The sequence below is a fragment of the Mytilus californianus genome, unplaced genomic scaffold (genome assembly GCF_021869535.1).
Source record: "Mytilus californianus isolate M0D057914Y unplaced genomic scaffold, xbMytCali1.0.p SCAF_31, whole genome shotgun sequence".
In the NCBI taxonomy this organism is placed as follows: domain Eukaryota; kingdom Metazoa; phylum Mollusca; class Bivalvia; order Mytilida; family Mytilidae; genus Mytilus; species Mytilus californianus.
The window spans coordinates 2,150,601-2,177,353 of record NW_026262681.1 but is presented as its reverse complement, the minus strand read 5'-3'; the positions used below and the strand labels follow the sequence as shown (position 1 = coordinate 2,177,353).

General features: G+C 33.6%; 1 protein-coding gene across 6 annotated transcripts in view; it reads left to right on the top strand.

Annotated features, from left to right (window-relative positions):
- Positions 1-26,753, top strand: part of LOC127736505 (tyrosine-protein phosphatase 10D-like) — a 181,165-nt gene that overhangs the window by 117,531 nt on the left and 36,881 nt on the right. For 4 of the 6 annotated variants that reach the window (XM_052247056.1, XM_052247054.1, XM_052247052.1 and 1 more), the window contains 5 exons: positions 8,623-8,762; positions 12,264-12,362; positions 22,719-22,785; positions 25,258-25,360; positions 26,283-26,369. In XM_052247056.1, the coding sequence (XP_052103016.1) occupies positions 8,623-8,762; positions 12,264-12,362; positions 22,719-22,785; positions 25,258-25,360; positions 26,283-26,369 (496 nt within the window). The remainder of the gene's footprint in view (positions 1-8,622; positions 8,763-12,263; positions 12,363-22,718; positions 22,786-25,257; positions 25,361-26,282; positions 26,370-26,753) is intronic. The other 2 variants (XM_052247055.1, XM_052247053.1) reach the window with 1 other exon arrangement.

Sequence of the window (26,753 nt, the reverse complement as noted above, 5' to 3'; positions counted from 1 at the left end):
ATACTCAGTACTACGAGAGAAAAATATTTCCCTGAAATAAGAAAAGAGATCACTGATAAAATCACACCAACAAAATGAAACTGCACCTTCACGAACAAAACTGTCATAGTACAATTGCTTATAGACTGTTCAAAATATAAGGAGCTGTTTGGTAACTGTAAAAAATTCCAGGAAAATATTGAAAACAAAACCAGAAATATGTTATTCCAAATGCATATAGAAAGATTGAAAATTATGGACAACAAATAGCAAGACATATATTGCATATACGTATCTATATACATATATCTCAAAATGGAGGAAATGACAAACAAATGAAAATAGTGATTATCATAAGTGACATATATATACCGACACAGAGTCTGTGATATAACAATTGTAAGAAATGTAAAGAAGCTCTGGACAAATATTAAAAGCTATGAAAATGAAATTAAATAATTAATAAAAAGGTCCCTGTAAATATGCCATGCATGATACTTTTATTGTTTTATATTTATATGCATGTGCTGTACATATAATGGAAATAACGTTTTTGTTTTATTCTTTAAAATTTTTAAGTTAAGGAAAAACTCCATATATATTTGGAGGGTCTCCTAATTAAAGGAGGCTCATACTAATAAGAAGAAGTTTATTTGAATACAAAATTCAAATACAAAACACTTGAACAAAACACTGTTGACAGAACTTCTGTCAGAATAATATTTTAATCAAATTTTAATGCCAAATCAAATTCCTGAACAACTTGGATTGGTTCCTCAAAATCTTGCTCAAACGAGTGTCCCGATCGGTCAGAGACAGTCACACAAATTTCATCAGTTTTCCGTAGCATGAAATCGTCATCACACACTTTATCAAACACCTCTTTCCATGTTTGTGCGTTTTCAAAACGATAGAATTTGTTGGAAACTACGGGTTTTGATTGTATCCAACCTTTATTTGTACTAGACGGTAACTTCTTCTTCTTCTTAGTATCAGCCTCCTTTAATTAGGAGCACCTCCAAATATATATGGAGTTTTGCCTTAACTTTAAAATTTAAAAGGATAAAACAAAACATGTTGTTTTTCATCCGTATCAATTGGAGGCCTTAATACATAACACAAATTGTTCTGTGATAAAGCACAGTCAGATCAGATCAGGTTATTCTATGCAACAAACTGAAGACGGATACGGATACGACAAAACTCTGCAAAAAAAAAACATCGCTAATTTTGAATGAAAAAAGATTTTGACTCGGGTGCTTTTTTAGCTCACCTGGCCCTTCGGGCCAAGTGAGCTTTTCTCATCACTTGGCGTCCGTTGTCCGTCGTCCGCCGTCTTCGTCGTCCGTCGTCGTTAGCATTTTACAAAAATCTTCTCCTCTGAAACCACTGGGCCAAATTTAACCAAACTTGGCCTCAATCATCATTAGGGTATCTAGTTTAAAAAATGTGTCTGATGACCCTGCCAACCAACCAAGATGGCGGCCATGGCTAAAAATAGAACATAGGGGTAAAATGTAGATTTTGGCTTATATCTCTGAAACCAAAGCATTTAGAGTAAATCTGACATAGGGTAAAACTGATTATCAGGTCAAGATCTATCTGTCTAGAAATTTCCAGACAAATCTGACAACCTGTTGTTGGGTTGCTGCCCCTGAATTGGTAATTTTAAGGAAATTTTGCCGTTTTTGGTTATTATCTTGAATATTATTATAGATAGAGATAAACTGTAAACAACAATAATGTTCAGCAAAGTAAGATCTACAAATAAGTTGTTATGACCAAAATTGTCAGTCGACCCCTTTAGGAGTTAAAGCCCTTTATAGTCAATTTTTAACAATTTTTCGTAAATTTTTGTAATCTTTTACAAAAATCTTCTCCTCTGAAACTACAGAGACAAATTTAACCATACTTGGCCATAATCATTATTAGGGTATTTAGTTTAAAAAATTTATCCGATGACCCCGCCTTCCAACCAACATGGCCGACATGGTTAAAAAAAGAACATAGGGGTAAAATGCAGTTTTTGGTTTATATCTCTGAAACTAAAGCATTTAGAGCAAATCTGACAGGTGGCAAAAATGTTTATCAGATGTAGATCTATCTGCCCTGAAATTTTCAGACGAATCCGACAACCCGTTGTTGGGTTGCTGCCCCTGAGTTAGTAATTTTTACAAAAATTTTGCAGTTTTTTGTTATTATCTTAGATATCATTATAATATCTAATATCTAATACTATTAATTATGATTTTAACCTTATTTTACAAGATTTCCAAAGCATCAGTAAATACAGGTGAGCGACACAGGCTCTTGAGAGCCTCTAGTTGTGGGTCGGTCAGGTTAGGGCAAACCAACCTATTCTTTTTTATGGCCCAATGTATTAGTTTGTGATTAGGTCTAGTTCATGGTGAACCACTAGTGATAGGTCAATGATATTTGGTATGCAGTTGTATTAGCATTGGCACATCTCATTACCATGGAGATTATTTGGCCCCGACCCCTCAGTCAAGGTCTATTGACTTTGAAACTTTTCATAGTTTACATGTATTAGTTTGTGATTAGGTCAATTTATGGGGAACCACTAGTGGTAGGTCAATGATATTTGGTATGCAGTTGTATAAGCATTGGCATATCTCATTTCCATGGAGATTATTTGGCTCCGCCCCCTTAGTCATGGTCTATAGACTTTGAAAATTTTGCTAAGTTAACATGTATTAGTTTGTGATTAGGTCAGTTCAAGGGGAACCACTAGAGGTAGGCCAATGTCAATTGGTATGCAGCTGTATAAGCATTGGCATATCTCATTTCCATGGAGATTATTTGGCTCCGCCCCCTTAGTCATGGTCTATAGACTTTGAAAATTTTGCTAAGTTAACATGTATTAGTTTGTGATTAGGTCAGTTCAAGGGGAACCATTAGTGGTAGGCCAATGTTAATTGGTGTTCAGTTGTATAAGCATTAGCACATCTCATTTCTATGGAGAATATTTGGCCCCGCCCCCTCAGTCATGGTCTATTTACTTTGAAACTTTTGCTTAGTTTACATGTATTAGTTTGTGATTAGATCAGTTTAAGATGAACTGCTAATGTTAAGTCAATGATATTGGTATGCAAATTTATTGGCATTTGCAAGTATCGTTTCCATGGAGATTATATACCCCCACCCCTGATCATGGTTCATTGACTTTGAAACTTTTACATAGTTTACAAGTTAATGTTTGTGTTTAGGTTTGTTTAAAGGGAACGACTTATAACAAGTCAATGGTATTTGGTATGCAGTTGTATTAGCATTGGCAAATCTCATTCCATGGAGATTGTTTAGCCATGTACCTTCAGTCATGGTTCATCGACTTTGAATATTTGCATAACTTACATGTTTAAGTATTGCTATTTTAATTTCAACATTTGCATTATTTAAATCACAAAAAGGCGAGACATATCTCTGTGATAACAGTTTATTACCAAAAAGTGGCCTTGTTGAAGATACAGTTGAGCAACACAGGCTCTTTTTAAGTCTCTAGTTATTATTAATTGTTTAATCAGTTTTTTTGTCTCGCATTGACGGAGTCAAAAAGCGAGACATAGGTATGCTGTTTCTGGCTGCGGCAGCGGCGTCAACAGTGTATTAGTTTGTAATTAGGTCTAGTTCATGGTGAACCACTAGTGGTAGGTCAATGATATTTGGTATGCTGTTGTATCAGCATTGGCACATCTCATTACCATGGAGATTATTTGACCCCGTCCTCTCAGTCAAGGTCTTTTGACTTTCAAACTTTTGCTTAGTTTTCATGTATTAGTTTGTGATTAGGTCAGTTTATGGGGAACCACTAGTGGTAGGTCAATAATATTTCAAGGCCGTAGCTAGGGTCTTTTAAATAGTGAGGCAAGATCCTTTTTGGCAGGGGCTTTGGGGTAAATGGTGCAAAATCCTGCTATCTGGGCGTTTCCTAGGCCTATATTAGTGATATCGATCATATGGGTTTCATGTGCCATAAAAGTGATAAAACATTTTTTTTCTTGAGGGGGGGGGGGGGGGGGGGAGATATGGTTACTTATGTGTAAAATGAATAAATTGGAACCTCTTTATCTGGTAAATTATAAATGTGGTACTGTTTACAAATGCGCAGTTATGTGCATTTTTATGTCATATGTAGATATTATTGGAGATTATGGCAAATAGAAAAACTGTCAGAGAAAAAAGATAAATAAAATAAAGACAAGAATTATGGTCATTAAACTGTTTCTTCCAAAAATCAAAATTTCACACATTTATAAGGGCCTATATTTCATTTAAGTGAAATCTTCTAGTCAAATGTCAGCTTTCCAATCTTTCTGTGTCCAGTTCTATCGAATCTTAGAAGAATATCCTCCCGTGAAACATCCTTGTCCCTGTGAGTGTGAAGCATTGCCAGTCCACAGAGGCGTTCCTCACCCATTGTGGATCTTTCCCACGTCTTCAATCTACGAAGTCCTGAAAAGGATCTTTCACAACAAACGCTGGTGACAGGCATTGTCAACAGTAGCACAAATATCCGTCTGATATTTGGATAAAAGTCTTGATGTGCCTGTTTCAAAGAAGATTTGAGTGTACCTGGTAATTTGGCCTTAGGGATGTCAGAAAATTTAACCTTCCACCTTGTCACTTCTTGTTCCCATGTATTTACATCTGGCAGATCCGGGGAATAAACTTGAAGCAATTCGTCTTGTATGGTATCATTAAGATTTGCCAATTTTGATGGAACCAAGTTTAAGCCTAACATCATCTGACGTTGGTCATGTGGAAAACGTCTCTTCATCTCGGTACAAACATGGTAAGAACGCAAAGTAGATAGTTGTCCTCCACAATTGTTCGGCTGAATCAACAGTTGGGTTATCTCTATGGACCTGTCTGCCTGTTCTGCACCTGGGAACAAGTGGAATCTCCTGCTTAGCAGCAATTGTCTGTGCTCTCTTATATACTTTTCTAAAGTGTTCATCTGTTCTCAACTGTCTTAAGGTCTTTAATGTATTAGCTGCATCGTCATATGCAAGAACCATATCACAATCTTTATTTTGAAGAGATTTCGTTAAACAATTCAAGTAGGACAGAACAAATTGCGTTACGCACAAAGCCACAACAAACTCTGGATCATCTAGGAGTCGCCTATGTCCACCTGCTTTGGATTTAGCTTCCCCTGAACTTTTATTTTCTATCTTTGAGACTGCATTTTGAATAGAACTGTAGTTAGTAATTAGGTAAGTCAAAGTATCCACACGAGCTCTCCAACGAGTTTCGCTTAACGGCTGAATAATTTTTTTCTTAGACTTTACTAATAGTTCAGCACTTTTATCTTCAATTTCATCCTCCTCATCTTCTTCTACGATGGCTTCTAATATTGTCTCATCAAAATGTTCTCCTAACTCTTCCTTTAATATATTCTTACGACTTGCTGAGGCAGATAAAAAGAATGTGAGTTGAACAACTCTGTCAAATAAATTTCTAATGGGGTTTACCGATTTGCAGCTTTGGGTAATAACTAAATTTAAGTTGTGTGATCGACAATGGACGTATGATGCCCTTGGACAAACTTCTTTGACGCGCGCCTGAACGCCTTGGACATGACCGCTCATAACACTAGCTCCGTCATAGCCCTGGCCTCTTAATTTTGCTATGTCAAGATGGCACGATTGCATAAAAGATATGATTTTTTCAAACATTGTTCTAGCATCGGAAGCCGCAAGTTCTACAAATCCTATAAATTCTTCTCGGATTTCATCTGATTCGTGATCTAAAAATCGTATACAAAGAGACACTTGCTCCTTGACGCTCACGTCAGTTGTACCATCAGCGCAAATTGCAAAGTATCCTGCTTTGGTACAGTCGGCCACTATCCTTTCCCTGATGTCTGCATCACAACAGGCTATGATATCATTTTGGATGTCGGGGGACAAATAAGAAGGTCCAGGTGATTGAAGATGTGTTTTTAAGACGACATCGGTTTTAGCTTTCCAATCAACAAAAAACCTAAAGTTTCCATCTTCTTTCTTAAGTTTTTTGTCCCAATTACCCCTTAGCGCTATATTTCTCTGGCCTAGCACGATGATAACATCAATAATCGAAAGAAGCACTTTTCTGTTATAACTAACTTTATCCTCATACGCTTTACTGATGCTACTATAAATATTGGCCTTTTCACCTTGACTTACGGACAATAGATTCTCAGACTTTTCCATGGCTTCTGTATGCATTTTACTTATTTCATGTATTTTAAAAGTCCCCTTTTTTTCGCCAACCGCATTTTTCCAGTCACTAAAGCCTTTTGTTTTAAAGAGCCCATCACCCATCGAATGAAACACAATAAGAACAATACGACGCATCTTCCGAAACTGAATACCTCAGCCAACTGTATCGCTTTTCCCATTCTTTTGAGTATTTACGTGCCTTAGTAGTTGGATAAGCTGATATTTCTTTACCAAAATCTCTAGAACTCAAAATCTGGATAATTCCGTTTTCAGATAACGATTTTTTGGTGTAATTTGAAAAATCATCAGGATCAATATTTGAAGAACTTATTATTTCAGAAGCTAAACTATGTACAGGTACTTCAATATTCGATATTTTGCTTTGAGGCAAGTCGAATTTCCGAGTCTTGACGTTCGGTAGATTCATTTGGATTGTTGCACACCTTTCAGTTTCTTCGTCAATATCAAGATCTGAAAATAACATGAATCGGGGTTACGATTTGCTTGGTTTTCAACACTATTGAATTCATTATACAATTTTTGACACTTTTCGAAAAGAAAAAGGGTGCGATAACACGTCCCGTACATTACCCTCGGGCCTCTGCTTAGTACGGACCTGTCAGGGCCAAAGTAACAACTAGAAACTGCATCTATGAGACAAAGGATGACCATCCCGTACTGCATATTTGACGTTATATGGACCTAAACCAAGAACTTAACCAAAGTGTGACGGAAGGACGTACGGACGGACAAGGGTACCACTATATGTCCCGTCGACATATGAGGTCGGGTCAGAAAAATTAATGGAATATTAAGTGATACCCCGCCACATTATATCTTTTTTATTTTATTGATTTCAATGGCAGATCCAGAATTTCCGAGAAATAACGGGAGTTGCAGTTATTAGGATGGGACCCTGCGGCCATGCCTGGTCATTGAGTCCCTACATAATCACTCATATTTTATTAAAACTAATACCTGCACTGCTTCTTTTTCTACAAGATCCTGTTTTAAGCCACAGATCCATGTTTAACGTTCATTGATCACATTCGATTTCATGACCTATTGATAATTATTGATTCGGATACTGAAACTGACACTGATAAATTCCAGACACGATTAGTCAGAATCAATTAATTTACCGGGCTATATACGATGATTGCAATCAAATAACGTACCCGTCGTCTTTTAGGATTAGTTTTGGTCATCGCTCATTATTTGGATATATAAATGATTTTTTTTTAAACATCAATACCATACTTGGTCATTTTTTTAGTGAGGCATTTGCCTCACTTGCCTCAATGGATGCTACGGCCTTGTATCAGCATTGGCACATCTCATTACCATGGAGATTATTTGACCCCGTCCTCTCAATACCAAAGCAGGATACTTTGCTTAGTTTACATGTATTAGTTTGTGATTAGGTCAGTTTATGGGGAACCACTAGTGGTAGGTCAATGATATTTGGTATGCAGTTGTATAAGCATTAATTGGCATATCTCATTTCTATCTCATGGAGATTATTAGACCCCGCCCCCTCATTCATGGTCTATTGACTTTGAAACTTTTGCTTAGTTTTCATGTATTAGTTTGTGATTAGGTCAGTTTAAGGGGAACTGTTAGTAGTAGGTCAATTATAATTGGTATGCAGTTGTATAAGCATAAGCACATCTCATTTCCATGGAGAATATTTGGTCCTTACCCCTCAGTTATGGCCTGTTGACTTTGAAACTTTTGCTTAGTTTTCATGTATTAGTTTGTGATTAGGTCAGTTTAAGGGGAACTGTTAGTGGTAGGTCAATGATAATTGGTATGCAGTTGTATAAGCATTAGCACATCTCATTTCCATGGAGAATATTTGGTCCTTACCCCTCAGTCATGGTCTGTTGACTTTGAAACTTTTGCTTAGTTTACATGTATTAGTTTGTGATTAGGTCAGTTTAAGATGAACCACTAATGTTAAGTCAATGATATTCGTAATGCAAATGTATTGGCATTTGCAAGTTTCATTTCCATGGAGATTATATAACCCCACCCCCTAATTATGGTTCATTGACTTTGAAACTTTTACATAGTTTACAAGTTAATGTTTGTGTTTAGGTTTGTTTAAAGGAAACGACTTATGAAAAGTCAATGGTATTTGGTTTGCAGTTGTATTAGCATTGGCACATCTCATTTCCATGGAGATTGTTTAGCCCTAGCCTGTACCTTCAGTCATTGTTCATTGACTTTGAATATTTGCATAACTTACATGTTAAAGTATTGCTATTTTAATTTCAACATTTGCATTATCAAAATAACAAATAGGCGAGACATATCTCTGTGTTAACAGTTTATTTAACAATTAAAGTGCACCCAATAGTATTTAAAATAGTAAAATTAATGATTTGTAATAATTTTTGTATATTATTGTACATTTCAGAACCAGGCAAGCCAGTAGAATTTAAAGCGCCCCTTGAAAATAAAGGATGTAAAGCAAGACTTTCTTGGTTTACTCCTGAACAAAGAAAAAGGAATGCTAACATAACTATGTATACAATTCAAACAGGTTCTCGAACACAGGTATGGAAGTTTATATTATAATTGTAAACTACTAGAGTCATATGGTGTTGTCAATCTCTTGCCATCATTGATGAAGATTATATAAAGTATGGCTAGTTTTACAACTGAAACAGTAAATGTGTTAACTAATTTTCTGGGAACTGGTCGGGAACTCTATTTGATACATTTTAGCAATGTAAATTAAATCTATATTGCTCACAGGCAACAGTTTACTGTGGATTCATTATATTTTATTTTAAAAGGTGAAACACGAACTTAAGTATTCAAGGAAAAACAAATGTCTGATATGTTGTATGCAGATTAAGTCAAAACCAAGAAATCAAGCATCCACAGAAAAACTTGTTTTCCTCAATCCACAAAAATAATAATAACCACGAAAATAAATGAATCCACATTAGGAGACTTTATCTTAGATTTACCTAGCTCTTATTGAGTTAGTTACAACATGTAATATTTTTATGCCCCCACCGTAGCAGAGGGGGCATTAGGTGTTACCCTTGTCCGTCCCATCCGTCCATCCATCCTGTCCATCCTGTCCGTCCGTCCCCAAAATTGGTTTCCGTTCTCTAACTTTAGTTTTCCTCAACTAAATGTTATAAAATTTATACACAATGCTTATTATTACATGACAGATATCAGTTTTGAAATTGGGTGGCGTCACTTTTACGGTTCATGAGTTATGCCCCTTTATGAAAATAAAAATTGCTGAATTTTTTGTTTCTGTTCTCTAACTTTAGTTTGCCTCAACCAAATGTTATAAAACTTATATACAATGCTTATTACTACAAAAAACAGATCAAGTTCGAAATTGGGTGGTGTCACTTTTACTATTTATGAGTTATTCCCCTTGATAAACATAAAAATTGCTGAATTTTTCGTTTCCATTCTCTAACTTTAGTTTGCCTCAACCAAATGTTATCAAACTTATACACAATTCTTATTACCACAAAACACAGATCAAGTTTGAAATTGGGTGGTGTCACTTTTACCGTTCATGAGTTATGCCCCTTTATAAATGCAATGCTTATAATCACATAATGGTCTTAACTACGTGAATCCTGCATCTGTATGTGGAAGTTGACTCATGCGTATTTACAAACAGAGGCATCTGTGGCCCATAGACACATTCTCCATTTGTTTATAAACACCTCTTGTTAAAATTAAATTGAATTGACCCCTTGCAAGAAAATTGGTTAATAGTATGCATGGCTTTGGTTGTAAGCTTGTAATTATTTAGCAACTCATTATAACTTTATTACTGCAGAGGACAATATATTACACTTATTTGTAAGAGTTTTGTGAAATTCAACTTGAAGTGACCTGTAATAATGTTAAATTGTATGGAAAAACTTCAAAGTCTGTTTTCAAAACTAGGTTACCTGATCTGATTTTTTTTTGCTTTTATTAAATTTTACATCTTAGATTTTAAATCCCTGACAGTCAGTTTTACAATAATGCAACAAAACAACATAGTAATGATAATCAAAACTGTGTAGCTGTTGAATAGCAGTCAGCTTCAGAAAAATGGTATTCTGCTGTTACAGGGGCAATGGGCATGTGGGGGCCATTTCGAAACCTTTAATGAAAAGAAGTGAATAAGAAGAATTTGTTTTCTTTGCCATTTGATAAAAATCGTGTCTCAAAGGCTATTTGAAGTCTATTTTTTTTAGAGGAGTTGATTGTAACGGTGTGGTCTGTTATACTGTCTGATATTTTTCGACAATGACTGTTTTTCTTTTGTTTTATGTATTACAAGTAATCATAACAAATGTTAGAAAGTAGCGGTGGTATTAATTGTATTACCTGTCTGTCTGTTTGCCAGTCCATCAGCCAGTTTGTCTGTTAATTTGGAAAACCTTACTTAAGAATGGAATTATACTTGGATATATGATCACATATATTAAGGTTAGGCCATGTAAAGTTAACTTTCTGGTTCTCAGACACACATCCGCGTCAGGCAAAAACCAGCCGCTCCCTTGTGTTAATCGCCAAATCAAAATAAATAGATTGTGTAAAAAATCCGTTTAAACTAGTCAAAGAGCGATTACTCCAACATGTTCATAGGAATGAGGTTTTTACCTCAGTTTGTAGGTAGTTTAGATTTCCGGTAAACTTGCACATTTGCAAAATGTAAACAGAAATAAAAATACATCTATTCTTTGATCATCATTAAACTAACAGATGACACAATTGTGAAAGATCAGTACAATTGGGGGGGGGGGGGGGGGGGAATTGCTCACTGCGATTGCTTCAGCTAACTTCCAGATACACTTTGAGATAAAACATTGGGAACATAGTACTTGAGCTTCATTTGTACAACCAAACATCAGACTTTGACATGACTTTTAATTTAACAAGAGTGGTGTCTCTGAACTTTTCAGTAGATATTACCATATATAAGTTTACATGTTTTGACAGCTGTCAAGGTACAGCTTGTCAAAATAAGCCATCTGAATAGAGCATGAAGAAAGATGCAGTTAGTTTATCTGTTTATTTAAGAATATTCAACATACAAAAAGATGCATTTCTAAAGAACAATAATCCAAGGAATAAATTGATATTAAAGTTTGGCTGTTCTCTTTAGGCAGTTTTGGGGTTTCAAAACTTTTGATCTTGAGCATAGCATAGAATGTTATGATTTTATTAAGATGCTAATTTCATCTTAACTTATTTTATGAACATAAATTTATTCTGACATTCAGCACAGCATTGTGGTGATTTGATATGTTAAGTTTTATATTGCATTATGCATACCACATTAATGAAATAACAACAATATATCTATCAGATTGTTACAAATTGTATACTTTTAGAAAGGCAACACACACATTCTTGGTTATGTATTATATTTGTGTTGTTCAGAAGTTAGGTTTTAATGAAATGTTTGTGGACTATTTATTTTTTTTCTCCATATTGCAACCATGTTGTGTTTACTTAGATTTTGTGATTTTTTAATCACCCCTTGGTATCTTATTCTTTGACATGAATACATATAGACTGTTAAAAGAAACCTTTCAATATCAACAACATAATAATTACAAAATTTGAATGCCCTGTCTCCCTCATCAATTTTTTTTTTAGAAATGATTGGATATGATTTTACATGGCCTTAACTCCTAAGTAAAAATCAAAAGATTCTAAAAACAGACCCAAATCACAGCAGAAAAGAGATTTCTGGTTGATAAATCGGAGCCCAATACTGGGTTTTGAACCAAACTGCTAATTTTTTTTAAAGTAAACACACCATGCAACTAAGTGCAGTTTTTGTATTTCTTTGTCTGATATCCTTTTGCATTTGGTCATCAACTCCCTTTTCCTTGTATGTGTTTCTTTATCAAAATATTTACTCTTCAGTAAAGCCTCTTCTAAGGAGTACTGCCTATATCAGTTGCCTCCTACATAGAAGTTGGAACACAGAGTATTTGAAATTGCTCCCTAAGGTTTCATGAAATGTAGATTATCTATCCTGATATAATTGAAACATGGATAATTTTGTTCCAGATTTACAGAGTCAAGAAATTTGAACCTTACAATCCAAAGAAAACACAATTCTTTGAAACATTATCATTAGAAAAGACTGAGAAGCCCATCACCATTAAGGTAAGAACAGTTCACAGTTCAAAGTTAATGAAGAAATGTGAAAAGATAGGATAAATAATAATGGCAAATTGACTCTTATCTCCTAATATTTAAGTAAATTAACAACAAAGTCACTAAATGATCTAAAGGATGAAATTGTATAACTTCACCTGTAGTTTTAATTTACAGCTTGTTCAGACATCTTTCATGTATTCATCTTTAATACAAATTTTGTAACTTCACCTGTAGTTTAATTACAGCTTGTTCAGACATCTTTCATGTATTCATCTTTAATACAAATTGAGTAACTTCATCTGTTGTTTTAATACAGCTTGTTCAGACATCTTTCATGTATTCATCTTTGATACAAATTGTATAACTTCACCTGTAGTTTAGTTGGTCCGGGTACACAGTTATCGTCCTTTGATTTTCGTTGTCCACGAATATAGTCCCTAGTGTGGACAGTGTGTTACTTGTCCATTTTTTTTATACCCCTTCCAAATTTATTTCTCCATGTTTTATGACTCAAATAGTAAGTAGGGGGGTGAAATGACACTGTAAAAAAATTTGGGCCATGAATTTTAAAGTAAAGTAGTGATTTGGTCCAGCTGAAAAATGTTAAAAATTAGCACTTCGGAGGCTGTCAAAAGATTTGAAGACCCCCTTAGCATGAAATTGTCCGTATTTTGAGTTAGAGCCGATGAAGTTTTCTATAATTTTGATATAATTTGTCCCAAAAGTAGTACAACACACTGTAAAAATATTATTGAGAAAGCGCAGGTGGGATTTTTTTAATTTTCATTTATTGTCTAAAAGAAATGCACTACGAAATAACTGTGTACTCGGACCTAAGAGGTGAAATCAGGAAATATAGAATCTGTACTTTGGCAACTTCCCTGAGTGATTTGATGGTGTCAATTTATCAAATAGCATAAAACTAAAGGATTTAAACTTTTATTTGATAGAATTTCTGCAAAAATGACCAATTTTGGCATTTTATGGTCAAAATAAGCATTTCATAGCTTTTTCAATTTTGATGCATAAGTGGCATTCTGACTTTCTATCTGACAGGTTTTTATGTGTCAATATTTGGGTTTCTATGCTTCAATCCAGTTGTATTACTCATTTGTGAACTCTGAATCTACAGAAAAGAAGATTATCTCAGACAATATGTGCAAAATGTGTTGTATATATGGTCCTCGTCTAACGCCCTGTTTGGATCAAGTTAAATGTGAGGAGCTTGGAACATAAAAGTTGAAGTCCATTTTAGACCTCACTAAATTTGTATAAAAAGCATTTAACAATGTCTTTTGTACCTGTTTTATGTCACATAATATCTTTCTTTTCTTCTGTAGGATAGCAAGTGGTTCAAATATAAGCCTGTTGAGACAAAAATTGCATGCATGTTTTTCACTAAAAAGTGAAAAATCTTTGTATCAGACCATACTGTCTGCAAAAAAAGTTGAATGCAAGAGTCTTTTTGTGCTCAGATTTATTATATCATGTCACCTGAGTATAGAAATGATAGAAAAGACACAAAATTTTATTTTATATAGCTTCAATATGCATTTTTAAATGTAAATATGTGATACGGCCTAAATTGACCCTAGATTATTTTCAGTCTTACTTGGCCTAAGACCCTTTTAAACTAATGTGATATGTTATTTGTAAGTTTTCTTTCCATTTAAAGTACATTAAATACATATGTAAGGATTATTTATAACCAAAAAGCTTTACAAATTTAAAATTGCTGGAAAATATTACATCTTCATCAAGTTCATGTAAGGCCCCCCTTCATTGGAAAACCTCCATTTTTAGCCACAGGCTCATATAAATTTGACTTTTTAATAATCATAATAAGTCTGATAAATCAAATGAGTACTCTATTGCTTTTAATACATAATATATTATATATTAAGGCATTTCAAAAGTATTTTTTTGTAATATTTTAATTTTTTAAGCCCCAAATGTTGATAGTTGAAAATTTTCAATTTTAACGTCTAAATTTAACACTCAAAGTTGAATATAGAATTAGTCATATTGTCTATAATATATATCCTATTGCCATGAAACTTTGTAAGCAGTCTTATAATTTAATAAGCTTTGGTCATACCAAGTTTCATTAAGATTGGTCAACTTTTTCTACCCTATTAGGTCCGGGTACACAGTTATCGTCCTTTGATTTTCGTTGTCCACGAATATAGTCCCTAGTGTGGACAGTGTGTTACTTGTCGATTTTTTTTATACCCCTTCCAAATTTATTTCCCCATGTTTTATGACTCAAATAGTAAGTAGGGGGGTGAAATGACACTGTAAAAAAATTTGGGCCATGAATTTTAAAGTAAAGTAGTGATTTGGTCCAGCTGAAAAATGTTAAAAATTAGCACTTCGGAGGCTGTCAAAAGATTTGAAGACCCCCTTAGCATGAAATTGTCCGTATTTTGAGTTAGAGCCGATGAAGTTTTCTATAATTTTGATATAATTTGTCCCAAAAGTAGTACAACACACTGTAAAAATATTATTGAGAAAGCGCAGGTGGGATTTTTTTAATTTTCATTTATTGTCTAAAAGAAATGCACTACGAAATAACTGTGTACTCGGACCTAAGATACAGCTTGTTCAGACATCTTTCATGTATTCATCTTTGATACAAATTGTATAACTTCACCTGAAGTTTTATTGCAGCTAATTGTTCAGACATCTTTCATGTATTCATCTTTAATACGAATTGTGTAACTTCATCTGTTGTTTTAATACAGCTTGTTCAGACATCTTTCATGTATTCATCTGTGATACACTTTGTGTAACTTCATTTCAAATTTGATTTTGTAATGCCCCATGAGATGACAGACCTCCCTTTTGGTTTTGCAGTCACTTAGAATGTCTAAGGTGAAGGTTACATAAAATTGTTGATTTTAAGGTTTATTTTTTGCTAGAAAATTTCTTTTTATTGTCAATTATGTATGAATGACACTGAAAAAAATCACTTGATTATGTTTTCGGATAGCTATGAGTTACTTCATTGGTGCATATTCATTCTTTTAATCATAAAAAAACCTATTGAATTCTTCACTATTCTCACAGATCATTCTTGTACTAGAAAGGTGAAAGTTAAATCCTGTATTTTTAGTCCTCTGGTATCAAAAACAAAAACATTTGTGAGAATGCATGGACAAAAACATTTCCCTTGAATTTTCTGCTTATATTTACATCAAAAGTCAATAAAAACACTGTTCCTTTGCCTTTAATTTTTATACGACCGTAAAAAAATTTTGCGGTTGTATATTGGTATGACGTTGGCGTCATCGTCGTCATCCGAAGACACATTGGTTTTCGCAAAATAACTTTAGTTTAAGTGAATGAATCTCTATGAAATTTTACCATAAGGTTCAATATCACAAAAGGAAGGTGGGATTGATTTTGGGGGTTATGGTACCAACAGTTAAGGAATTAAGGGCCAAAAAGGGGCCAAAAATAACCATTTTTGTAACTTCCAGACAATAACTTGTGTGTTTGTGTATGGATCTCTCTGACATTGTACCACAAGGTTCCATATCACAAAGGGAATGCTGGGATTGATTTTGGGGGTAATTGCCTCAAAATTTAAGGAATAAGGGGCCAAAAAAGGTGCAAAAAACAAGCATTTTTCTAGTTTCATGACAATAACTTGTGTTCAAGTGTATGGATCTCTCTGAAATTGTACTGCAAGGTACCATACCACAAAGGGAAGGCTGGGATGGATTTTGGGGGTAATTGCCTCAGAATTTTAAGAATTAGGGGCCAAAAAGGGGCAAAAAACAAGCATTTTTAGCTTACCTGGCCCAAAGGGCCAAGTGAGCTTTTCTCATCACTTGGCGTCCGTCGTCCGTAAACTTTACAAAAATCTTCTCCTCTGAAACTACTGGGCCAGATTTAACCAAACTTGGCCACAATCATCATTAGGGTATCAAGTTTTAAAAATGTGTTTTGTGACCCGGCCAACCAACCAAGATGGCCACCATGGCTAAAAATAGAACATTGGGGTAAAATGTAGATTTTGGCTTATATCTCTGAAACCAAAGCATTGAGAGCAAATCTGAGGGGGGGGGGGGGGAAATGTTTATCAGGTCAAGATCTATCTGCCCTGAAATTTTCAAAGGAATCGGACAACCCGTTGTTAGGTTTCTGCCTCTGAATTGGTAATATTAAGGAAATTTTGCTGTATTTGGTTATTATCTTGAATATTATTATAGATAGAGATAAACTGTAAACAGCAATAATGTTCAGCAAAGTAAGTTCTACAAATAAGTCAACATGACCATAATAGTCAGTTGACCCCTTAAGGAGTAATTGCCCTTTTATAGTAAATTTTTAACAATTTTTCGTAAATTTTTGTAATCTTTTACAAAAATCTTCTTCTCTGAAACTACAGAGACAAATTTAACCATACTTGGCCATAATCATTATTAGGGTATTTAGTTTAAAAAATTTATCCGATGACCCCGCCTTCCAACCGACATGGCCGACATGGTCAAAAATAGAACATAGGGGTAAAATGTAGATTTTGGCTTATATCTCTGAAACCAAAGCATTTAGAGTAAATCTGACATAGGGTAAAACTGATTATCAGGTCAAGATCTATCTGCCCTATCTTTTACAAAAATCTTCTCCTCTGAAACTACTAAGATGAATTTAACCAAAGTTGTAAACAATCATCATTAGGGTATGTAGTTTAAAAATTGTGTCTGATGACCCCGACTGCGAACCAAGATGGCCGACATGGCTAATAATAGTACATAGGGTAAAATGCAGTTTTTGGCTCGTATATCTAAACCCAAAGCATTTCGAGCAAATCTTTCCAAAACAAAATTGTTCATTAGGTCAAGATCTATCTGCCCTTAAATTTTCAGACCATTCAGGCAACCCGTTGTTGGGTTGCTGCCCCTGAATTGGTAATTTTTAGATATTTTTTCAGCTTTTGGTTATTATCTTGAATATTATTATAGATAGAGATAAATTGTAAACAGCAATAATGTACAGCAAAGTAAGACCTACAAATAAGTCAAACATGACCAAAATGGTCAATTGACCCCTTAAGGAGTTATTGCCCTTTATAATAAATTTTTAACAATTTTCATAAATTTTGTAAATTTTTACAAAATAATTTCCACTGAAACTACTGGGCCAAGTTCATTATAGATAGAGATAATTGTAAGCATCAAGAATGTTCAGTAAAGTAAGATCTACAAACACATCACCATCACCAAAACACAATTCTGTCATGAATCCATCTGTGTCCTTTGTTTAATATGCACATAGACCAAGGTGAGCGACACAGGCTCTTTAGAGCCTCTAGCTCTAGTTTCAGGACAATAACTTGTGTGTAAGTGTATGGATCTTTATGAAATTGTACTACAAGGTTCCATACTGTAAACAGGGAAATTTTCGCGGCAGTTTAATTTTCGCTATTTTCACGGTAAAAATTGAAACGCGAAAATAAAACGATCGCAAAATTTCAAGGAAACTCTATTCATAAGATGAAGACAATTCATGTATGTATATGAATCGGATATGTATAGGACCACTGTATAACACTGAGTTTGCATAAGACAGATCTATTCCTTAAATCATAACTGTATTTCTAAATGAAAAGCAATGATAGAAATCCTGACTTTTTCTCAAGTTAATCTTTTAAAACATGGAATACCGGTACACCCCAAGCAAGCGGACAATACGGATATTGTTTTGTAAACAACACTGGCTACAGATATGTAAATGACACCTGCCAATCAGTTTTAAAATTATTACCTCATTGTATCTGCTACACAGATTAATCAGATTAAAAGATCGATTAATTAGCATTAATCTTGACAGCATTTAATTCACTCTTAATTAGGTCTTCTTTACTGTTTATTGTGTATGAGTTATTACAAGCAAATATAACACAACTTTAAATCTCCTTTAACATTAAACCGAAAACAAAAGATTGCTGATTGATTTTATCACTCGATTTACGATACATGTTAAGTAGACTTGCTACATGTCTCTTCCTAATTTTTTTCAATTTTACCCCTTTAATGATTTTACGGCTATAACTTATAGATTTCAATTATACTGACACCTGCCTGTCTCCCAGGGCAATCAGTATACTGGCAGTTTTCAGTAAACATATAAATTAGTAAGAAAGAAAATTGTAGCAAGTCTACATGTAAAGCTGTATTTATGAAAATATTTATATAGGCCATTGGGATATCGCGAATTCAAAACGGCGCTAAATTAGATTGTGTTAATAAATCGCGAAATAAAGACGGCATGAAAATTTCCCGGTTTACAGTATCACCAAAGGAAATCTGGTTTGAGTTTGGGGGTAATTACCCTAAACGTTTAGGAATTTGGGGCCAAAAAGGGGCCAAAAAACAAGCATTTTTCTAGTTTCCAGAAAATGACTTGTGTTCAAGTGTATGGGTCTCTCTGAAATTGTACTGCAAGGTACCATACCACAAAGGAATGGCTGGATGGATTTTGGGGGTAATTGCCTCAAAATTTTAGGAATTAGGGGCAAAAAAGGGGCAAAAAACGAGCATTTTTCTAGTTTCAGGACAATAACTTGTGTGTAACTGTATGGATCTTTATGAAATTGTACTACAAGGTTCCATATCACAAAGGGAAAACTGGTTTGAGTTTGGGGGTAATTGCCCTAAATGTTTAGGAATTTGGGGCTAAAAAGGGGCCAAAAAACAAGAATTTTTCTAGTTTCCAGACAATAACTTGTGTTCAAGTGTATGGATCGCTCTGAAATTGTACTGCAAGGTACCATACCACAAAGGGAAGGCTGGGATTGAGTTTGAGGGTGATGAATCATAAGGGGGTTCAAAAAATTTGGGGGGGGGGGGATTTTTTTTTTCTATTTTAAGACTTTTATGATGTATTTAAATTGGTAATTATGGTTGCAAACTCCATTGGAAATTTGAATTGAGATTATGACCATATCTTGAGGGAAAGAATTTTTTTTGGGAAAAAGGGTGGGGGGGGGGGGGGTTGGTGAAAAAAAAATTAGGGGGGAAGAGGGTAAAAAAGAAGTTGTGGGGGCAATTTTTTTTTTCATTTCAGATTTCAGAAATTAAAAAGAAAATTTCTTCCTTGCAAAAAAGGGGGGTAAATTTTTTTTTTTTGGGGGGGGGGGGGGGGGGGGGCATAGTGTATTTCACAAAAGCAAAAGAAAAGGGGGTAAATTTTTATTTTTTTTTTGGGGGGGGGGGGGGGGGGGGGTCAATTTCGCAACAGCATAGTGTATTGCACAAAAGCAAAAAATTGAATATGAATTCAAATCATATAACCAATTCTAAGATATTGACTACAGTTATTTGGTGTCAGAAACCTATTATGTGTCAAATATTTAATTACAATCCAAATTCAGACCTGTATCAAGCGCGAATATTGTGTCCATTTTTGCCCCAACTGTTCAGGGTTGGACCTCTGCGGTCGTATCCAGTACGCTCAGCGAAGCATTTTATTTTCATGTGCCATAATGATTTTGCAACATGATTTGTCTCACCATATCCTTTCTTTTCCATGGTTTATGTAATAACAAAATATTCCATTATTGAAAAATATTTAGCATGTGATAAAATACATTGATAATTCTCTCGATGTACTTAACTCGATTGTCAATGAATGTGTTGTTTTGAAACTTTTAAAATATTTTAGGACATTCAAATTCTTGGATTACTTATAATTGTATATTTATTCAAATTAAGATATCGAAAAATTGAATTTCAGAGGACAATGCATACTGATTGATTGCTGATTTTTAAATCACTTTCAGCACTCATGGCTATTTCATTTGTGGGGAGGGAGGTGGGTTTATAAGTAGAGGAAGCCTGAGTACCTTAAGAAAACCACCTACCTTTTCGGCAGAAAAAACTGGCAGTTCTATTCAAAGAAGATCATAGTTGACCTTACCTTGCCACCAGCCGGGTTTAAATTGATGACCTCAATTGTTGACATGCTAGTGATCACTGTAGAATTGTAATACTTAGACCACCAGCCACTGAGGCCCTAAAATACATTCTGATAAAAATGCAAACTTTGGATTCATTTTAAGTACTGGAGTTCTAATTTTTGTGGGTAAGGTGAACCACAAATTTAAGTGTTCAACAGAATACAATTTACCACAGGGCTTTTGTGAGTTATTAAAAACCAGGAAAAAAATTAATTTTCCCCCAATTCACTATAATTGGTTGCAATAATATTAAATCAATCTAAAATATTTGTAATTTAAGGTAGTTGATGATGGGAGTTTTTAAGTACCTTGACTGGCTATACAGCCCTCGCACGGTCGGCAAGGTAGTTCAGGGTATACCGCCATCTTGAATTGTACAATCACAGTAAATAATCGGTCTAGTTCTTTGCCCAAATCTGCAAATTTGGAGACAGATTTGCAATTTATTTGTTACACTGTTTATTTATATAAAGAAACTTAGTTGTTCATTGCATTATACAATGTTATATAAAATGTTTTAACAAATACCAAACATTTGTGCTTTTAGAATTATTTTTTCAAATTAGCCATTTAAGGGGAGATAACTCTTTTAGTACAAAATTTATACTGGACATATAGGAAAATTTTCATTTTTTTTTACTTGTAGCAAGAAAACAATTTCAGGACACCATTTTTTCTTTTTATTTTCTTAAAATATATAACAAAACCTATCTTCTCATATTTTATTTCAGAATTCTGTCTCATAGATTTCTTTTAATGCACAAAAATGTGTTTTTTCATGAACAATCTAAGCAAATTTTGGCAATTTTGAACGACTCGTGCCTTGAAAAATAGCGCGGTGACCAATACTTTTTATCTTTCAGAACGGTGAGCTTTAGCCATCACTTGGCGCCTGTCGTCCGTCATCGTCGTCGTCCGTCTGGTGTAAACTATTTCAAACATCTTCTCCTCTGAAACTACTGAACCAATTCAATCCAAACTTAAGCTGAATGATCCTTAGGGTATCTAGAATAAAGTTTGTGTTTTATTTTCTGTTTCGTCAAAAAAAAATATGGCCGCCATGGCTAAAAATAGAACATAGGGATAAAATGCAGTTTTTGGCTTATATCTAAAAAACCAAAGGAGTAAGAACAAATCTGACAGTGTAAAAGTGTTCATTAGGTGAAGTTCTATCAGCCCTGAAATTTTCAGATGAATCTAATAACCCATTGTTGGGTTGCTGCCACTAAATTGGTAATTTTAAGGAAATTTTGCAATTTTGGGTTATTATCTTGAAAAGTATTAATGATAAAGATAAACTGTAAACAGAAAATATGTTCAGCAAAGTAAGATCTACAAATAAGTTTGTATGACCAAAATTGTCAATTGACCCCTTAAAGAGTTATTGCCCTTTAAGGACAATTTTACACAATTTGTTTATCATGTTTTCTAACTTTTTAAAATCTTCTCCTCTGAAACTACTGAACCAATTCCAATCAAACTTAAGCTGAATGATCCTTAGGGTATCTAGAATAAAGATTGTGTTTTATTTTCTGTTTCGTCAAAAACATGGCCGCCATGGCTAAAATTAGAACATAGGGGTAAAATGCAGGTTTTGGCTAATATATCTTAAACACTTAAGCAATTAGAGCAAATCTGATGAGAGGTAAAAATGTTCATTAGGCCAAGTTCTATCAGCCATGAAATTTTCAGAAGAATCTAACAGTCCATTGTTGGGTTGCTGCCACTAAATTGGTAATTTTAAGGAATTTTGCAGTTTTTGGTTATTATCTTGAATATTATTAATGATATAGATAAACTGAACAGCAAAAATGTTCACCAAAGTAAGATCTACAAATAAGTTAATATGACCAAAATTGTCAAATGTGTCCTTAAGGAGTTATTGCCCTTTAAAGACAATTTTTGACAATTTGTTCATCTAGTTTGCTTACTTTAAAAAAATCTTCTCCTTTGAAACTGCTGAATCAATTTCAGCCAAACTTGGGCTGAATGAGTTTCAGAGTATCTGGTATAAATTTTGTATTTTATTTTCTTGTACGTCAAGAAACATATAAACTATGGCTAAAATGGAACATAGGGGTAAAATGTATTTCTTTGCTTTTGAAGAAAATATGACAGATACAAAGAACATCTCAATGGAATTTTTAAGCCACTCATTAATATATATTAAAAAGCAAAAATAATCATTGATGAAGATTTAAGCAAAAAATTACAGATGAGCGATTCAGGCTCTTGAAAGCCTCTTGTTTAAAAAAGTATCTTCATTTTGGCAAAGTATAAGAAAATTCTGTCATTTTTTTTCTATACCCCTGAACTACCGGTACGTTAAATTGTTATTCTAATGATTGATGCAAGTTTTCCTATGTTTAAGTTGATACACATTATTTTTTTTGAAGATATCTTGGAGAAGTGGTAGTACAGACAGTGACGCTGAGGATCTAACTGTGAATACTGCTGAATGTTGTGAGTAAAAAGAAATGGGTTGATGCTTAAAATTTTGCATTTTTAAACAGAAAAGGGAAATAAGCACAAACAAACAAAAACTATAAACACATAGTACAAAAGTCAAAAGATAAGAAGATGTGGTATGATTGCCTATCTACCCAAGATCAAACGATGTAGATATACTAGCAACTAAAGGTCACTGTACGACCAGAGACTTTTTTCTGTTAATAATACTAAGTTTACTGTGGGAAATTTACACTAGAATTATTTTTTTTTATTCTGTACAGCTTCTGTTCTAACTGTATTGTTTACATGTTTTTTTTTGGAAAAAAAATAGTTATAGTGCATTCTCAGTTAAGTGCTAGCTATATATGAATTGGAACACTCTGAAATTTGGTATCAATGTTCAAGTGAGCATGCATTACCATGTGATGCCTTTTCACATTCATTTCTCTTTATAGATGTTCACAATTCTGTGTCAAAATAACAAGCTTTTAAAAAGACTATTATAAATTGATAGTATATAAATAAAGGAACAAAAAAAGCAGAAAAAAATGAAGGGTTCATGTGCTTGTTTTCAAGATGTAAACCATTGAAAATTTGACGGGAAATGATTCTCTCTAGATTTTTCATTCATTTAACATTGGCACCTTTTTTCTCTCAAAAACTATAAAAAATATAAATAAGGATTTTATAAGATTTTCAAAGATGGCATTTTAAACTATTTGTAATCAAATTATGGAAAGAAAAATAGGGGTTAGCGGGCAAAATTTTTAATGGCACTACATGAATAAAACCATAGGATTCCTAATATCTGGCAAAAATTCAGAAACAAGAGGTCAGCGAACATCCTTAACATTATGTTTACCAAATACTAAGTGGGGGCATTATTAGTGAGCAGTAGCTCACAGTTAAACTTTTGGTCAGCAACCCTTATATTTCTCACATGCACTTGTGACTTATGTTATTATTAATTTTTTGGTATTCCTTTCATATTTGTTAGAGTAAATTTTGTTTGAAAAGTTCAAGGATCACTATTTTTATATAAATTTTTAATTTTTCCAATGATTGTTTCTAGACTGACTTGTCATTTTTCTCAAGAATTTTTATGTTTTATACATTCTCTTTTCAAGAAAACTCCACTTATGAAAAAGTTATTATAATAAAATGAATTTAAGCAGCTAACTAATACTTAAAAATTTGCAAAATAGGATATAATATAGTAGTCAATTATGACTATTGTTTATGGTAGAGTAATGATTGATGCAATGGACACTTCTTTCTTTCAAACCAGTCCTGCCCACAATAGCCTTTATATATATCAAAGTGATTAAAGATCAAAATGTTTATAAATCTGCAAAGGTTTTAAAAGGAAAAAAAATAATTATAAACTTCAAATTAGTAATATGTAGTAGTAACGGGTAGTTTTAGTACTTTTACAGACCTGTGTCAGTAATATCTTTGAAAACCTTACATCAACTGTCAAGGAGAAGAAAAACAATAAAATCTGTTCATTTGGTATTATTGGTTATTAATCGTAGTACCTTAATTTACTTTTGTCCACTGTACATCCTCCACATAAATACAGTATTTGATCAAAAACAAATTGTGAAAAAGAAATAGTTAACCTGGAAACAATAATAAATTATTTAAAATAAAATTATATATATATATTACTATTGTCAATAATCTGTAAAAATATAAGTGAACCAACACTTGAAGTGGTGATTGTGCGGTAGGGTAAAAAAGAGTGGATACCGCTAGGTATTCACAGTCATCTTGAAAAAAATAACTATTGTTGAACATTCCCAGACTTAATAAGGAAAAGGGGTGAATGTACAGGAGACAACAATTTCATGTAGATGGAATAGGATACAGTTACAGGATACCAGTCCAGTACCCACGAATGAAGTCCCCTAATAAATCTACCATCTTTTAGATGGGATAGTGTACCTAGATGGAAATTATGTAAAGATGCTTAAAATTGTAGTATATCTAAAGGGTATTCATTAAACTTTCAACTTCTGTTAAATTTTAAGTGGTTCTGAAATGTATAGTGTGGATGATTGTCTGAGTAAATGGTCCAAATTTTATTTTCGATTTTAACCAGGAAGTTAATAAAATGAACCTATTAATACTCAAAGCAGTATTGCTCTCTTAGATGCTGGTCATGACCTTTCAAGAATTCTCCCAGAAACCATGTAGGGGGCTACTAGTATGAGAAAGTAATTGAAATTTTGCAGTCTAATATAGGGAATAAAAAGTCTGCCCCTCAATTTGGATAAAATTGCATTGAAGTAAGGGGGGAAATTATTGGATCCCCGTTCCAGATTACACTCTTACAAGTTTTATAGGGCATTTATCGTTTAATTGATTAAGTTTTACTTCAACTAGCAGTAATATTTAGAAAAGATATTTGGCATCATTTTGATATTTCTCTTGGTAACCTGTTTACAATTGCAAGTTAAGTTGTTCTTGTTTATTTTACAGTCGACCCTCTTTCAGGAGGAGAAATAGCAGGTATCATTATCTGTGTGCTACTATTAGTAACTGTTTTTGGACTTGGTGGCTTAATTGTCTATCGTAGATGGGAGTAAGTATATGAATGGAAGTTGAAGCATGCCAACATTAGTCATAGAGATCTAGAAACTATATCTCTAAGCATCTATAATTACATAATATATATTAGAGCTATAAAAAGTTATTTCTAAGAATGTGTAAAATAAGAATGTAAGTTTAGAACTACTGCATTGTAAATGTTAATTGTCAGGACTCTTTCGATTTTATCCAATTTTGATAGGGTTTTTATTCTGTTGATTTCGTAATATGGAAATCCCTATACTTCGTCTTGATAAGGAAATGAGTTAATTTGAATATTGTAAATTTAGAAATTATTGTATGCATTTATTATTGCAATTTTTGAAGAATGCACAAAAATGCGAGATTAATTATTGCGATTTAAGGAAAATCTACATACAGATATATATGTGTCAGATATCAGAATGTGATGACTTATTATTGCGATACTCCCCCAGTCCCATTATTTGCATTAATAAAATCCTCACAATAATTTCTAAATTTACAGTATTAATATCTTGAAGGAGAGATAATTGATATTTAATTTATTTGGTTTATCTTTTGGTAAATTGATTAGTGATTAAAATTATATTTTCCTTTAAATATTTTGCTATCACCTTCATTTTAAGAAAATAGCGAAATTGTGTGGCAGTGTGTGTGGTTCAGCAAATTGTGTGGCAGTGTGTGTGGTTCAGCAAATTGTGTGGCAGTGTGTGTGGTTCAGCAAATTGTGAGGGTGCTCACAGTTTATCTACCGGTAGTTTTTATCGATGTGAGCAGCATAGACATATCTTGTCATTAAAAGTGTGTTTATATTATCTTATATAAATATAGCTTATGATGCCACTAATGGTGTTTGCATTGGTTAAACATTGAATATGTGTGAATTCTGCGCTTACATTTATTATTATTTACATATGTATATAAATACGTTTTAGATGTATTAAAGAGTATCTGCCAGATATTGGAAGACGACAATCAACAGGAGAATTCGAACCATTGCAACCACCACCAGAAAGGTACAGGTAATTACTTTACTCCACTAGTCACTGAAGCTAAATTTTATACAAGCAAATGCACCAATTTTTCTATAGACAACAATATAATTATTAGGGGTCTATTTTTCATTCAGTAGGGTCTTATTTTCATTTTGAGAGATATTTTCTGTAACTTTTATAAGAAAGGGTATTTAGGCCACAACAGATATTAAATACTTGAAATTTATTTAAATGACCCTATGGGTGAAAATAATTAGGGTAACCTTTAAGACAGATTGGCTGCATAAGCTAGTGTTAATTACAATTAATTGGTATCTGTTATTTGTCTGTTGCATATATTCACATTATGTATATACAAAGGAGGTATGGAGCTATCTTGCACTCTGGTGAAGATGTTTATTTTGTTTAAAA